Genomic DNA, 15,950 nt, shown 5'->3' on the forward strand with positions numbered 1-15,950 from the left:
AACACATTAGTTAATCTGTTTGCTTTCAATTTTATGCAACACAGGGACGCATTTCTTTGTTTTGCATCAGGAGGAACGTAAACAACAGCAGCAAACAAACGGCATCAGAGATCAGTCGGAAGCCGATCCTTCGGTTATTCAGTCGACACATGAGCAGATTACGAGACAATGAGCCCCTGCAGACAAGCTAAACATGCTCGACATGCTACCACCTCCACAACACAGGAGCATGACACGCAGGCTTCATCGTTGTTAAGCCTCGTTAGTTGTTTTTCGTCATTCTTTGGGGTTGTTTTGCCCCCTTTTTATAGTCATCGTGACTGTCTTTGTTTTGTTTTTTGTCCTCTTTGCCATCATTTTTTTCTGTTTGCGTTTTTTTGCTCTCTGTTCCTCAACGTTGTGAGTCTTTTTTAGTGTTTCTTTGCAGCTGTTTTGCATATCTTATTAGTCTTTATTGTGTCTCTTCATTTTGTGTGGCTTTACGGTTGTTCTGCCCATTTTTTTTGTAGTCGTTATGAGTTTCTTTGCGTCTCTTTGAAGTTGTTTTGGTCTCTTTGCCATCATTTTTAGTCACTTTGTGGTTGTTCTGCCTATTTTTTGTCGTCGTTGTGATTTTCTTTGTGGCTCTTTGCAGCCGTTTCGCATCTTTATGAAGTTGTTTTTGTGTCTTTGAAGTAATTTGTGTCTCTTTGTTGTTGTTCTGCCCCTTTTTGTAGTCATTGTGAATTTCTTTGTGCCTCTTTGTGGGTTTTTTTGTGTCCATTTGCAGCTATATCTTTTGGTCACTTTGTAGCTGTTTTATGTGTCTTTGTGTTATTTTTGAGTCTCTTCCTGGTTGGTACAAGTCTCTTTGAGAGGCCCTGACACTTCGGGGTCCCAGGGCTTATCAAAGGGTCTGCTCCAGGGTTCAATGGACACACCTTTTCCAGAACACCAGCCCAAACAGGGTTCCTTCAACCGAACCAAAGAAATGTTGCAGTGTAACCACATTGACATTTGCTAAAAATTGACTCCCCCACAGATCTGCTGTAGACTCTCAGAGACCGGCCTGAGTGGCCGTAATGATTTCTTACTGGATCGTAAACTGTCAGATTGCCGCGGCGCTATGGATCGATTGCAGTGCAATCTCTAAGTGACTGGACTCTTTACACTGAGCTTTCAGCCAGTTCTCAGAGGAACTCAAAAAGGGTAAAGGTGATGACAAGTGAATTACAATGATCTTACCTGTCATGTTGCAGTATACCTGTGAGGGCCCCAGGGGACCGCTCCCATCGGGATCAATGGAGTAGAAGCCAGAGGAGCTGCCAATCAGCTTGTAGGCCTCACAGGACGACTCGTAGATGGCTGGAAGAAGCAGAACAGGGACAGTTATTCTTTCAGGAATCAGCCCACGCTCCAACACCTTCCTGCTGGCTGAGTCATCCGAAAGCACAAAATCTATCTTTATTTACAAACTGTTAAGAAGTTTTTGTTTTCGTACTAACTGGTTATGGCATAGCAACTGCTACTATATGGATACTACAGTTATATAAAGGACTACTGAAGGGCCTGATCAGAATCTATTATATAAGGTGCATTCAGGGTCCGGTTAAAACCATGCATCTATAAAATGTTATGGATTTGAACAGGATTTATGAACCAAATGTACTTTTTCTCATTGCTTATCTGGAATCAGTCATTAAACTGGCAAAGCACATAAAGCAGTGGTGGATTTATAACTCAACATTCTTCGTATTATTTTAAACATGGTGTCCCTTATTTCAGACAGTGTTAAGACAAAAGCAGGCCTCTGATTTTAAGATGGCTGCCTTTGATTTTTTAGCTGAAATTACAACCGGGGGCAGCAGATTTTTTATCACACATACCTGTTTGGCTGCTTATTACTTAGAAAATACATTGTTTAGATTCATGCTTTATTGTTTATCTTTTCAGATATGTTTCAATTTTAATGTACAAAGCTTAAAAAAAGGCTTTTTACGATGACTACAAACCAATAAGGTTTGGTACTGCTGTGGACCTGGACAGCAGCAAAAATCATTTTAGACAAAGATCAATAACAGTTTGAGTTTACGCTATATTTAGAATATTTTCACCACTTCACCTTGCTCCATTGACAGAAACAGTATAAAGAAGTTTCACTTTCAGATCAGTATCCTGTTAGAAAATATTCTAAATAAAGCAAAGACATAAAGACATTTGGAATAATGCAGATTTTTAGTGGCTCAGGTGACGCAGGTATAGTTTTCACCTTGTGAGTCTGTGTGTGAGTCACCAGGTGTTTTATATTTCTGTGGACAGATTTTGTCACCAGGATTGTGTCTCAACTGTGACAGAAGCAATCCGGAAACTTTCCAACTTCATAACACCCAAACTATGTCTTTAACGCTTGGAGAAAAACAACAACGCTCTTGCAGTGTTTTGGTTTTAGAAAAGCTAAGTAAGACACACTACCCTCGACAATTCACATGCAAAGAAGCGCTCTTACTACAGACACCTATCTTTTAATAATCAGTTTAAAATACTCAAGTTATAGATGTAACTTTGAGCTCAAGATGGAAAATGTTGATTAAATGTGTTTTCTGGTGGGGTGGGGATCATTTTGACTGTTGATTTGAAAACCTATTTGAAATCCAGCAGACGCTCTCATCTGTCATGTTCCCTCAGACATGCAAAGAGAACCGTGTTTGCCTGCGTATGAACAGGAAATCAGGATTCTGGGGCAGTGGAAGTTCACACGTAGTTACCAAAAGCCGTCTCCACAGCAAATGTCAAGAAGATGCTGCAGAGCGTTGAAAATGATGACACCCGTAAGGAGAAATTCCTACATGTAGAAGTGAAGAAAGTAAGCCATAAGCTATTTTAAGTAAATAGCACAAAAAAAAAAAAAAAAACATTCTCAGAAATTTCAAAGTGAGAATAACAGCAGTGTTTGTGAGGTCATGTCAGGTTTCTGCTCCGCCTCTCAGTGGCACAAATCGAAGAACGCAATGAGCACGACAGGTACAGATGTGTGTGTGCTGAATCAAATGACACAGCTCAGCAGACCTGAGATATACAGAGGGCGTAATAGCAGGTTTGAGACGAGGGTGAATAAGAAACCAAGGTGCAAAAGAAGTGCTTACAGTTGTGACAGGTGGCTCCGGAGTATCCTGTTCCTGAACAGTCGCAGGAGAACGAGCTCCACGTCTGAGAGCAGCGGCCGCCGTGCTCACACAGGTTAGGGAGGCATCTGAAGGACAAACAAGGGATTCATACAACCCGTTAAATATCAGGAGGTCTTTTGATTAATACATTCATTGTTTTGTCAGCAAATAATACAAATTTAACAATGTAAATGCTTGTTCTGTGTTACCAGCAGTGTTGGAGGAAGAAGTCAGATCTTTTACTTAATTAGAAATATTAATAGTATATACTTCAATATATTAAACAAGTACAAAAGCATTTGGAAAAAATATACTCAAAGTAGCAACCTAGTCATTATGCAGAATGGCTCATTTAAAATAATATATTTTGTATTACTAGATTATAATTAGTGATACATTAATGTGTGAGCATCACCAGGGTTTGAATGACTTATTAAGACTTGGACGCCTTTCAAAAGAGGTTTTAAAACAAAACATTTTTTCATCTTTTACCTGTTATCATAAATATTACAACACATTTCCCATATTTATGCTTGGAAGAATCTTATATAATTTCAGACACCCCTAATATGGACCATTTATTGACTTTGACGTTAGTTGAACATCTCGTCCCCCTTGCATGATACGCTTATGTAGTTAGCTAGTTGCTATCCAGATAGTGTCATACAGTGTAATGGATTTGATTTGTCATACAGGCCGATGCTCACACAGACTGTGGACATGGCGTTAAACAAGCAAGATAATGTAGGATTGTAAGAATTCAGTTCACTGAAGTGCTCAACTAACGGGTGAAAGACTGATTACCAATGAAAGTGAATTATTAGTTGGATAGATTACATTGGTTTCTGGTCCAATAAGAAGGGAACTAGGACTCTTTCATCAATAGTATTATATTTTAATTTTTTTTATTTACACCTTTCAAACATAATTGTACCATTTAAAAAAAACCATTTCTGGGTCTTTGGGTTCTCCCAGACTCCCCAAGTGACCACGATTGATTTTATATTTTGCTGCCTAGCTTAATCAGTAATAAAACATCATCATATATGAGTTGATTTATATTTTAAATCTGTAAAGGAACCAATGTTGTCAAATAAATGTGTAGCATAGAGTATTAAGTAGCATAAAATGGGAGTAAAGTACAAGTATCTTAAAATGATACAGTACTTGAGGAAATACTCAAGTAGTACTGAGTTAGATCCACCACTACTAACCAACGGTTGAATATTGAATTAATTAGAATATAAAACCGAGGCAAAGTACCTCATTTAAAAAGCTGAAACCAGAGAATTTATTATCAAAACAGCTTCTCAATTTTCCTATTCGTATATTAATCAAATTACTGAGCTCTAGTTTCCTACTTGTGCTTTTTTTAACTTCAAAGTTTGCCAATTTTCCATTATTTTGATGTCTTCATTACAAATATATAGCTATTAGGAGCCGCATAAAAATTAGAAACCCAAAACAAAAGATCACACAAACCCCTCAGGAACGTGTATCAGCCTCCAATAAAGCCACTTCCTTTGTTAGAGTTTGCAAACCTGATCTTTTATTTATCAGTTAAGAGAGACCTCATCTCACCGTTCTCTTTATTCTTTTGTGTGCAATTATGAGCGCACGCTTAGGAACTCAGACTAATTTGCTGTTTGTTCATGTTTCATTTAAAAATCCCAAAGGACTGTGAAATGATGGCGTCTCATACTGTGCCCTTGTTTGAATTTTGAAAAAAGCTGACGGATCGCCGCGTTTCTCTAAAAATAAAAGCCTCACTGTCACCTTCAGACTAGAATGCCTGTTAATGGGATTTTACCACAATGAGCGCTTCACAGAAATTTCAAACCGCACTCTTCTGATTAATAGTCCCTTCCTCGAGCCTCCTTCAGTTTCACATAATTGCCAGCCTTTCGAGCGTGCATCTATAATTTCATACACTTTCATCTCTCACCTATTAACTGCAGCCGAGCGGGGCCAGCCGCAACACGGATAAGGTTGCAGCCGTTGGTTTAATTACCATCATGCTATTTTCTGTTGTGTGCTGTGCATTCACAGGCCGTGGAGTTACAGTAGCCAGCAACACCTAAGTGCACACTGACACCAAATTGAGTCACAATGTTTAATTACGCACAGAAGAAGAAAGGAGATTAACTGTGATAAAAGTTAATTTTCTCGTACTCTGGGGTCATTGATTCGGCCGGAGAGAGAATAAAAATGAAAGACAACATCAGTGCGATTAACATTCACAAAGCTGAGGATAGCAGCCTCATGCGTGACGTCCTCACAACACAGATTACAGGACAGGATGCAGAAAAAGACATCGACTTCACGGCGTAGGGTGATCCCACCCACCAACCAATTTCATTTGAGCGCTGCAGTTTCTTTGTTGCTGCTGTATAAACATCTACTGCATAATGCATGGCTTGTTTCATTTCTAGAATACATCACAAACTTTCTATGCTAGAATTTTCTTTTCACTCTACTTTCTCTCCGACCTTATTTCAGCTTTTATTCGTTAGTTAAAATGACCGTCTCTGATTTGTGTCTGTTCTGACGAGCAAACGCACAATTACCGTTTGATTCTTCAATCAAACATAATCATACACGCGATACTTTCAACTTTCCGCGCCATGCCATCGCTCGTCGATGTCACACTTGACCGAGGCAGCCAATCAAATCCAGTAAGAGGCGGGCTTTACTACTGTACCACTGACTTCCTGTTTTGATGCTGGTAGATGTGGTTGGAACGGACATTGATATTAGCAATTCATAATTACGATGAACTATGTGCCTCATTCAACAGCAGAGCAACAGCAAGAGCTCGATGTCTTTACTGAATCAATTTTTTCCCCCATACAGGCGGCAACCTCAGGTTCTGCGGAGTGAATCCGATGCAGAAGTGTCTTGCATATATGCAATGCCTGCATTCTCTCTACTGTCCATCAGGGGGCGACTCCTCTGGTTGTATAGAAGTCTATGAGAAAATGACTCTACTTCTCTCTTGATTTATTCCCTCAGTAAACATTGTAAACATGAGTTTATGGTCTCAATCTCTAGTTTCAAGTCTTCTTCAATACAGCATGATGTTCATTTAGTAAATGATGCTCCATTTAGAGTCAAACAGACCATAAAGCAGGGGATGCTTTAGGGCGGGGCTACTGTGATTGATAGGTCATTGCCGCTTCCAGAGCTGTATACCGTGTTTCTACGTCACTCCTCCGCATTCCAAATATGGTAACTTTGGTTCATTGGTTACAAAAAAACAATATGGCGACGGGCAAAATCGCTGAACTCGAGGCTTCATAACATCAGTCCACAAACCAATGGGTGACGTCACGATAACTACGTCCACTTCTTATACACAGTCTATGGATGCGCACGCACCAACGCTCCACAGGATCATCAGCTGTTTCGCTCAACACCCTTTGCCAAGGGGCGTTTGTGAAGTCTTAGATTGAACCACTAAAGATTTATGTCTCGGCCCGGGAGAAGAAAACGTCTCATCCCATTGTTCTGTCATTTCCTACAGTGCATCCCTTCGCCCGCTGATTCAACAGACTGGCAGCACTGTTGTGTTTGCATATCTTCTGACAGCGAACAATCTGGACTAGAAAGCAGGTACTTTGACAAAGGAGAGATTCACCTCGGGGCAAACGCAAGGGAAACAAACTGCAGTTTGCATGTTTGTCTCGCTCTCTTATGCTATGTTTTGGAGGCACAGACATTCATGGTGCTTGTAGGTCTGCCATTCCCATTCACAGGGCCGCACAGCTGTGCAGGGTAATGAGGGATAGGGATGGGGAGGGATGCCACACAGGACAGCAGGGAGCGGCTTGTTAGCATAGTCCTCCGCCAGAAAAGGTGTTGCAGAGTTTCTGTTGCGATTTAATTGGATGATCTTGTCAGCGTGTTTGTCTTTCTAGGACAAGATGTCAGTGACTTTCAGTCAGCTCTGCAAGCAACACACTGCCATCTACAAATTAACAATGTGGGCATGAATATGTCTCTGCTGCCAGCTTGGATAATATTTTACAGATTCTTTATGTTTGACACATTCAGACTATTGAAAGTTTTCTGTAAGAGCTCTGTGAGAACTTCCTGCCTCACCAAATGAAAGTATAAATAAGAAGTCCAAACTACTTTACCTGTCTCTTATGTTGCACGTGTCAAACTGGAGCTCGTTATAATTTCCCAGCAATCCTTGCTGAACACGGTTGAGGTTCATTGGCTGGCTGTTGATGAATATGAGCCGCACACATCCCTGGAAGTCCGGAGTCAGGTTCTGACAGTCCGCTGTGGGACATCCTGGAGGGAAGTGACACACGATGCAGCCTATTACTGTACCAGCACTATGAACCTTCCATGCTCTACTCAAATTAGAGATTTTACTTCCATTAAATGTCTTCTTTCAGACTAGTGGAAAGAAAACATCCAAAATGATACATTTAGCTGTTTATTTTACTACTTTGTATATTTATGTCTGTAAATTTTTCCTGAATTGACCAAAAGATACCATTACATAATGCTTAATTTGCATATTTAAACATACAAATTCAGAAAACTTGTAATACAAAAAATAGTTGTCTTAATGTAAGTAATCAACTGGGGAAGTTTCATTGAGATATGTATTTGTTAGTTTTTTCTCATACTTCAGTATCTCTTACATACACCAAACTTTACAGTTTCATTCTCTCTATATTCTGAAGGTTTTTACTTTGGGTTTTTCTCATATATCATTCATAGCCTGATTTATACAACATTTTATTCATAAGAAATAAAAATGTTTTTTTTGTATTGCTGTTGATAGTATAGTGATACAAAGAGATATCCAAAGCTCCCTCAGTAAAACCTTTGACTTTAACATGGCGACAAAATGAAAGAAGCATTTTGAACCTGCCTTTATCAAATGTTCAGATTTCTTTACTTGAATTGTATGCAAATTAGCACATATTTAATAAGATAATGCATCATTTGCATATTTAAACATACATTTTCACAAAACTCTTAATACAAAAAGTAATTGTCTTTATGTAAGTAATCAACTGAGGTCATGGTGATATCTATAGGTTACATTTTTACCCCATTCACCTGAGAACCCACTGTGAGAATCCACAAACCTCCAAAGTTGAAGCTGCCTCTGGATTCCAGTAGTTCCCACAGTTCAATGGTGTTAGGCGGCTCAGAATCCACAGTCAGGGTGATCTGTTGATTCCTGGTGTTGAGACTCACAGAGTGCCACAGACCATCGTTGACTCGGTGACCTGAAGAACAACATTTCACATTAAGCCTCCGTGAAAAACGGCAGTTTAACCGCCCGCGACTCAGAGAGAGATATTGTGTTCATTTCACTGAAGACCTTGAGGCTGGAAAAGAATTTCTCCCATTCTCCGTTCTGGTTCATCTGATGTTGATATAGTCATAGTGGTAGAGCTTCATCAGCAGACACCATTACATGCGCTATAAGGGCAGCGCTTACAATGGCCACAGGATATTCATTCCACCTGTGTTTGGGATTAGTTCAAGATCCACTTTTAATTTTGGAATAGCTGCAATCAAATCCCCAACAGCACAGTTCCTAAATTGTTTTCAACTCCACTGACACAAGAGACGGTCTCTGAGCTTCAAGCCTCCTCCATCACTCGGAGCCTCAAAGCAAGAGTCTCTCCCTCCACTGCTCCACGCTGTCACTTGTCAACAATGTTCTTACTGCATATTTAATCACAGCCAGATGAAAGTAAATGTGTGAATGGAAAAACTACTGTCAGCATTTTTGTGCGTTAATTAACTGTGTTAAAACTTTGCTTTTTGACAATTTGCTTAAAGTGGCATTATTTGGGCATTTGTTTGACGTGGACCCTGTTATCACATATATTTTTGTCCCCAAGTCACGAATGGGGATAGCAATTTTTTAATTGGTCCATCTTTGAGTTTGGAGTTCCCGGGGAAAATTAATCGGGCCTGTTTGTTATTGTGTCATGTGACTTGCTGCCAGAATACAGCGGTGGAAACGGGAAGGAGAATCGGAGAGAGGAGAGCAGCTGATTTAAGAGTGAGTTGTGTTGATGTTCACAAAGTGTAGCTTATGTTTCTGTTAAAGATTTTCAATGTCATGACTGAATATTCAGCTGATTTACACAATGTGGAAGAAGAATTCGGAACGAGATTTCCGAAAGAGACTTCTCCGCTTAAATTAACAAGAAGGGATCAATCAAAAGTTAAAGAAAAAGGTTTCATTTTTCTTTAGGGTTCTTTCCATAATGTTGTCAGCATATTTAAAAGAAGACTGTCAGTGGCAGAAATAAGAACATTAAGTGGACGTACATTGACGATGAAAAGTTGCTGTGATTAAATTGCCCGTTTAGCTGCTGCTGTCTCCTTTAATACTGAACCATTAGTCACTTAGACACAAAAAAACATTGGAAAGATGTTTGAAAAATACCCAAGTTACCTTCTAACATAATATTTTGACCTGGGAGTAAAAATTAATCAATCTAAAAATCAGTTTAAACCCATTCAGTCTTTCAAAATAATCTGCTAAAACCCAAAGAGACGAGTAATTGGCCGACTCATCTTGAGATTCTATCAAATTGACAGTGACAGCTCATCTCACGGAGCTGCAGCTTCTGAGAGGAGAGAACGCACACAGTGATAGAGGTGATTGTGAATGGAGATTACTGAGCCACGCCTCCATTGACGACCCGTTAGTGCCGGACTAAATTAGCATCCCGATTGAGCTGCGCTGTGGTTTTTTTAGGAGCTCAGAGGGGAAGGGACGGTCATGCAGTGATGCACACTGGGAGTTATTTTGGTTGGTCTAAAATCTGATCCGTCCAGGCTCTTGGGAAAACTTGAGAATTCTCGCTCACTATCCAGTGATGCCTGTCGCTGGCAGAAAACCTTTTATCCCAGAAGACTGTGAGCGCCATTGGCATTTCTTTCTCCACACCATTGACTGTTTCATGGAATAAGCAGTGTAGCCGTGAGGGACTGCTGGTGAGTATCAGTGGGAGTTCCCCTCCCCTCCAGTCTCAGCTATATATATATATATATATATATATATATATATATATATGTATATATCTCATGATCTGCTGCTGGCCAAGCTCCAAGAGTCAGCGTCCTATCTAGGACACATATCTGATGTTTTTTTAATCGCATCAGCAACCTGTTGCTGAGGAAAAAATAAAATATTTGCCTATTCTCTCTGAGATGACAGCTCTGAGCTCCACCGGCGCTGCTGCTGCCTCCAGCAAATACACAGTTTCATGTGACAGCGTCATGTCATTACTGCAAGAAAGGAACAAGGCTGCAGCGGCCCTCAAGTCCTCGACAACTGCAACTGGCAGTAGATGCAGAGTGTGGTGAATGAAACGGAGACTCAGTGTTGGATGTTGTTTCCCAACCTCCTGGTTTGACTGTGAGATAAACATATGAAATTATGAATCAAGAATGGTTTATTGGGCTGAAGGGAGGAAAATTCAGATTGATTTTGGTTCCACATTAACGCTCATTGTGCACTTCGCTCAAGCACTTTATCAAACAGGACCAATTGTATTTCTCCTCAAGCTTTTCTTACTGTCTGGAAAAAAGGTGACATGATGTTTCCAATAAAACTGTAAAGAAGAACAGGGGGGGGGGGGGGGGGGTAAATTCAGAAAAATGTTAAAGGTATTCACAGAAAAGTTTTGCGAGCCCTGAAGCTCAGTTTAATGATCGCAACCGACACACCTCTTTTGCGCGGCATTTGACATTGCTGTGAGGTGTCTGATGCTGTTGCACTCTGGGAGAAGGGTGCTGTGAAATCCATGAAACTCAGTTTTGAGATTCACAATTTCGCTCTTTTTCGTGGCGTGAACAGAGTTTGGAACACAGCTTTTGCAGGTGAAAAAAAGAAAAAGTAGTTAGTTCTGCACATTACAGAAGCTCCGAGTGGCAGCGACAGGTTCATCGTTTTGACTTAAAGCATCCGTAGACTTGCACATCATGCTGTTTACTGACCCAGCTGGTCTCTACGCACCGCAGGAACAACACAGATTGACCCGCAGTGAGTCCAGTTTCCTCTGCTTGGATCTCTCTGCTCCGTTATAATTCAGCACATCCATCATAGAGAAGATTTCCAGCTACTCCAAGTAGCATGCGCCCTACTTTGGGAACCCTAATGAAATTAAGGAACGTTACCCCCCGTGTCTGTGGTTAATGCTGCACATTCACTCAGGATAAATCTGCGTTTTAATCACATTTACTGGCTACATCCCAGGGCTTATCTCTCTCAGCACGCCTAAAATGTTGCAGGACCTCTGTGCTGAGTGGCTAGATGAGACCCCCCCCCTAAATTTGTAACCGAGATGCTATCAGAGCTGTTGCTCGATAATAATTTCAGCAGTGACCTCCAAAGAAATCCAGCCAAGGAGGAAGAAAAAACAAGGAATCCTGGTGAAAATAAATGGATAAATACCCCCACATTACTGAGAAGTCAATTCCTGTATGTCATACTCTTCACTGTGCTGAATGAATTTGGAGTGAAACTTTTACTTACATGTTGTTATTGCAAATAAGAAGCCGACTGCGGGTCAGACTCCTCGTGTGCTGCAGCTCAGAGGCTGTTAGTCCCCCGTGCAGATTGGTAATTAAATACAGCTTGAGGTAAATTATATAAAAGGGAATATTGTCTCTTGGCTGAGGTTGTCTTCGCCATCTATATTTCCCTGCAGCCCACCATCTGCTGAAAGTCTGGCTTCCCCAAACAATCACGGTTATCTGTGTTATATTTGCTAAGCAATCCCGTACAGAGGATTGAACGATTCTTTTTTTTTTTCTCCCCCTCCAAGTAATTCCAAGAAAATAAACTTTTTTCTTTTTGGAGTTTATTGAGGACAAAGGTGTTAAAAGTAAGTCGGATGAAATTACTTGCGCAAGCCGACATGTTCGTTCTCCACATCGTGGATTAGTGCGGCACTGTCTTTCTTTACTCTCTCGGCTCTCCTCTCATTTCTCAGTTTGTACGTCCTTGATTCCTTTCCTCGCCTGCTCTCCTCGCGTCCTAATCCCGCCCACCTGAGTCCAGGCAACAGACAGAAGCATGCTTTGCCACGGTGCCGTCATTTTAAAGCAGCGTCTCCGAGCAGATGTTCGTTGTTTTGTTTTTTACCTCTGTCAGATGAGCATAACAGTTTTCATGAACATTTATTTTCAATTCAGCACATGCCGTATGCAGAATCTGTTGCACCTTTTTGACACGTCACAGGTGCCAAACTGAATTTTGCTATGAAGCGCCTGTGCCTCCTCTCTCCTCTCTACTCAAGATGCATTTTAGGAATTAAGATTTCTTTCAACATGGAGCTAAGAGATCGATTTCAGGGTCACAGGCAGGAGGACAGAGGAGACAGAGAGAAGTGAGGAGAGCGTTCCGTCTCAGTAGAGTGATGCACATGAACAAGCAGCCAGGTGGAGGAAACAGAGTCAGTGTTTCGATTAAAGGTGCCCTTTGAAATATTCCGGTCAACAAACAAAAGCTATGTTTTACTCACTAAAACCAAGAATGTGTATCCTGCAGTTTCACCAAACATGTTGAGTGTATTTCCTTCGTCATAAAACATTTACAAAGCATATATCTCAAATCCAGCATTGTTTACATCAGTGTTTACTAGCTTGCAGTTTTCTACTTTCCTGTCTCTGCTGGCTCTTTGCAGCAGATCTTGGCGTTTTTCTTGACCCATCCTAAGTTGTTTTTTTTGCGTGCAACACAAACATAACGGGAGGCCACTTTAGGAACACCTCCATAGCGCTACTGGAGGTAAAACAATGACACACGGCACCTTTAAGCCAAACTAGAATTACCGCCTCTTTACATCCATGTCCGTCCAAAATGTCATCACTGCATCGTTTTGTCCTGCTTGATATGATCATTATTAGCATATCAATTCTTGGATTATGGTCAGAATCGTGTAATGTGAGGTCACAGTGACATTTGACCAGCAAATTCTTCACCCTTTCATTTGTCAAACATACATTTTTGAAGATTGCTTGTGTGGTTTAAAAGTGATCTGATCTTTGGAGCTTATCAAATCCACAATTATGCACAAGGCAACATCTATTCTCCAGAGACGTTTGTGAAGTCTGTCCTCACACACACTGCTATTCACTGTTCAATGTTTTCATGTGTGTTTTCCCGTGAACTCACCAGCAGAGACTTCTGATTTGGCTCGTCCCGATCCGTGGAGGGTCATCTGCAGCCGGCTGTTGTTGATCTGCAGCTCCAGCCTGTGGGGCTCCGGGTTCAGCTGCACGGAGAGCAGCAGCCCGTCCGCGTTCCAAGTCCTGAACTGGAAGCGAACAGAGAAGCCCCCCGTGGCAGACGCCGCTGACGGAAGTGACAGGAAGCTGCTGCTGGAGCTCAGGAAGGTGCAGGCCACCAGCTGGGGCGGCGAGCACGAGAAGGTCACGTTGCCCTGGAGGACGAGGAGACCCAAGGACACAGACTTACACCACTATCCCGGCTGCATGCTAGGGCAAGCTAGTCTCGCGGGAGGCTCAATGTGACATGTCTGCAAGTAAATGTCATGTTGATAGAAACAACAAAAGGGAACAGATGGTTTTAATAAAGAATCATGAGCGAAACCCCACCAAAACTAATTAAATGTAACCTTCAAGCAGTCGAATTATTTGTCATCAATTCTCAACCCATCATCAGCGGCAGTTTGGCCTTCCAAGATGAACATATAAATGAAAAATAATGATCTAAAAGAGCTGCCAGATTTTGTGGTGTCTGTTAAAACATGATGATTAAAGGAATACTTTGACACTTTAGAGAGATGTGCTTATTTGTTTCTTGCCAAGAGATAAAAAGAGAAGATCAATACCTCCCTCAATCCTCTCCATTAGGTATTATCCAGCCTAACAGCACATCTGAAGCTCGCTGGCACGTTGTATCCCAAACTAAATATAACCTTTTAGTGAGCTTTAGAGGTGCTATTAGGCTGATTATATATTTGAACACACAAAGCCCCCTTTGGCATCTGTATGAGACACAGAAAACCTTCAAACTAACTCTCAAATCCTCATTGCAGTGGACGTAGTCTTAAGAGCGAGAAGATCTTCTAAGGTCGGGAGGGAGTGACATTTTATTAAACTTTTGAAAGACATAGGGATAAACACAAACATAAAAGAAGGAGTAAAGGAAAATACATGACCAAACATAGGAGGACTAAGACGTTAACTAGTTAAAAAATGAGTGAAATGCAAAAGGGAAAGCCTGCAAAGCAGATTACGTTGTGGTCTTTTTTATAACCCTAAACAAGTAGTTTTACGTTAGTGTGAAACTTCTGCGTCAAGATACCCCCTGTTCCCTGTCTTTACCCTAAGCTAGGATAGCTAGGCTAGCAGGCTGTTGGCTGTAGTTTCGTAATTACCATTCAGATATGAAAGTGTTAAAGATTTTCTCATCTAAGTCTTGGCAAGAAAGCGCATTTCCCAAAATGTCGAACTTTTCTTTTAAGATTGTCTACTGGAGCAAATGAAAGCGTGAAAAAAATAATTATAAACAATTTTCATGTAATTTAGCACTTCCCAGCAAATTAAAGAATGAAATAAAGATTAATTTTCTCTGCGTGCCGTTCCAGTGGTTCAGAGGTTGTCTAAACTCCAAAGCAAGCAGAACTATGAACAAAGCCTGGATCCAAGATGAATCCATGACATTTATTTTGCTCCAAACCAACATGGTTGAGCCTCCGAGATAAAAACCATTAAAGTTTACATTTCAGTGTAATTCTGGGCAGAGCAAAGGTTGTGTTAGGTACGTTCAGACACAGGCTGGCGGTATCCACTAAGGTCAGACTCCCATTAGTCCTGGTGCCTGCAGGCCAGCACACAGCAATCACAGCTCTTTGACTCTCAATGTGATTCTCTCCCATCAACCTCAGGGAGATGGTCCCATTGAAATTCCATTACAGCTTCCATCGTGACAGCCTCACTGCCTCTGTTGTCAGCGAAGGCCTTTTAACGCAGCAATCAGACTCTAAAGGCAGAGGGTGTCTCGGATGAGATTTGGCGTGTGGATCTTTGGCCGACCTGTCTGATTTGTGTAGTGGTGGTGGTGGTGGTGGTGGTGGGGTGGGGGGGGTTCGACTCTTCAAACGAATCCATTCGCACACTTAATGATATAGTAGTAAGGATCACAATGGATGTCATGATTGTTTTTACCATTATTCTCTCCTTCCATTTCTCTGACCAGAATGCCTTGAGAGAAAAATGTGACTCAGCGAGGAGAAGAAAGTCAGTCTGCCATTTAAATCCAGACAGAAATATCTCAATAGCTATTGGACGAACTGCCGCGACATCTTTGTCAGACATTCATGGTCCCAAGAGGATGTATCCTAATGACTTTGGTGATCCTCTGACTGTTCCATTAGCGCCAGCGTGAGGTTGAACCAATCTTAATGTAACTCAATGCAACCTCGGGTATTAGGCCATGCTGCCCATCTATTGGATGTCAAGGCCATTGGATGAATTGTAATAGCTTTGGTAATAATGCTTTAACTATATTACATTCACATATATATACACATACAGAGACATACACTAAATTTGACCTCTGCATTTAACCCATGCTAAGCATTTAGAAGCAGTGGGCTGCTATAGAGCGGTTCAGATGTTCCCTCAAGGACATGCAGGAGACAATGAACCAACCGCCAACCTCGAGGTTAAAGGACGGACTGCTCCTCCCACTCAGCCGAAGCTAATACTATACAATCGACGGGGCAGATACACAAAACTCACAGCTCACAAGCAGCATTTGAATATGTCCCTGCATACTGT

General features: G+C 41.2%; 1 protein-coding gene across 1 annotated transcript in view; it reads right to left on the minus strand.

The window, feature by feature from the left end:
• The window catches only part of cntnap5a (contactin associated protein family member 5a), a 71,852-nt gene that overhangs the window by 34,060 nt on the left and 21,842 nt on the right, over positions 1 to 15,950 (minus strand). The window contains exons 6-10 of the mRNA XM_054615065.1: positions 13,318 to 13,585; positions 8,255 to 8,398; positions 7,283 to 7,442; positions 3,123 to 3,229; positions 1,225 to 1,344 (exon numbers count right to left, since the gene is read on the minus strand). Coding sequence (XP_054471040.1) covers positions 1,225 to 1,344; positions 3,123 to 3,229; positions 7,283 to 7,442; positions 8,255 to 8,398; positions 13,318 to 13,585 — 799 coding nt within the window. The remainder of the gene's footprint in view (positions 1 to 1,224; positions 1,345 to 3,122; positions 3,230 to 7,282; positions 7,443 to 8,254; positions 8,399 to 13,317; positions 13,586 to 15,950) is intronic.

This window comes from Anoplopoma fimbria, chromosome 16 (genome assembly GCF_027596085.1).
Source record: "Anoplopoma fimbria isolate UVic2021 breed Golden Eagle Sablefish chromosome 16, Afim_UVic_2022, whole genome shotgun sequence".
In the NCBI taxonomy this organism is placed as follows: domain Eukaryota; kingdom Metazoa; phylum Chordata; class Actinopteri; order Perciformes; family Anoplopomatidae; genus Anoplopoma; species Anoplopoma fimbria.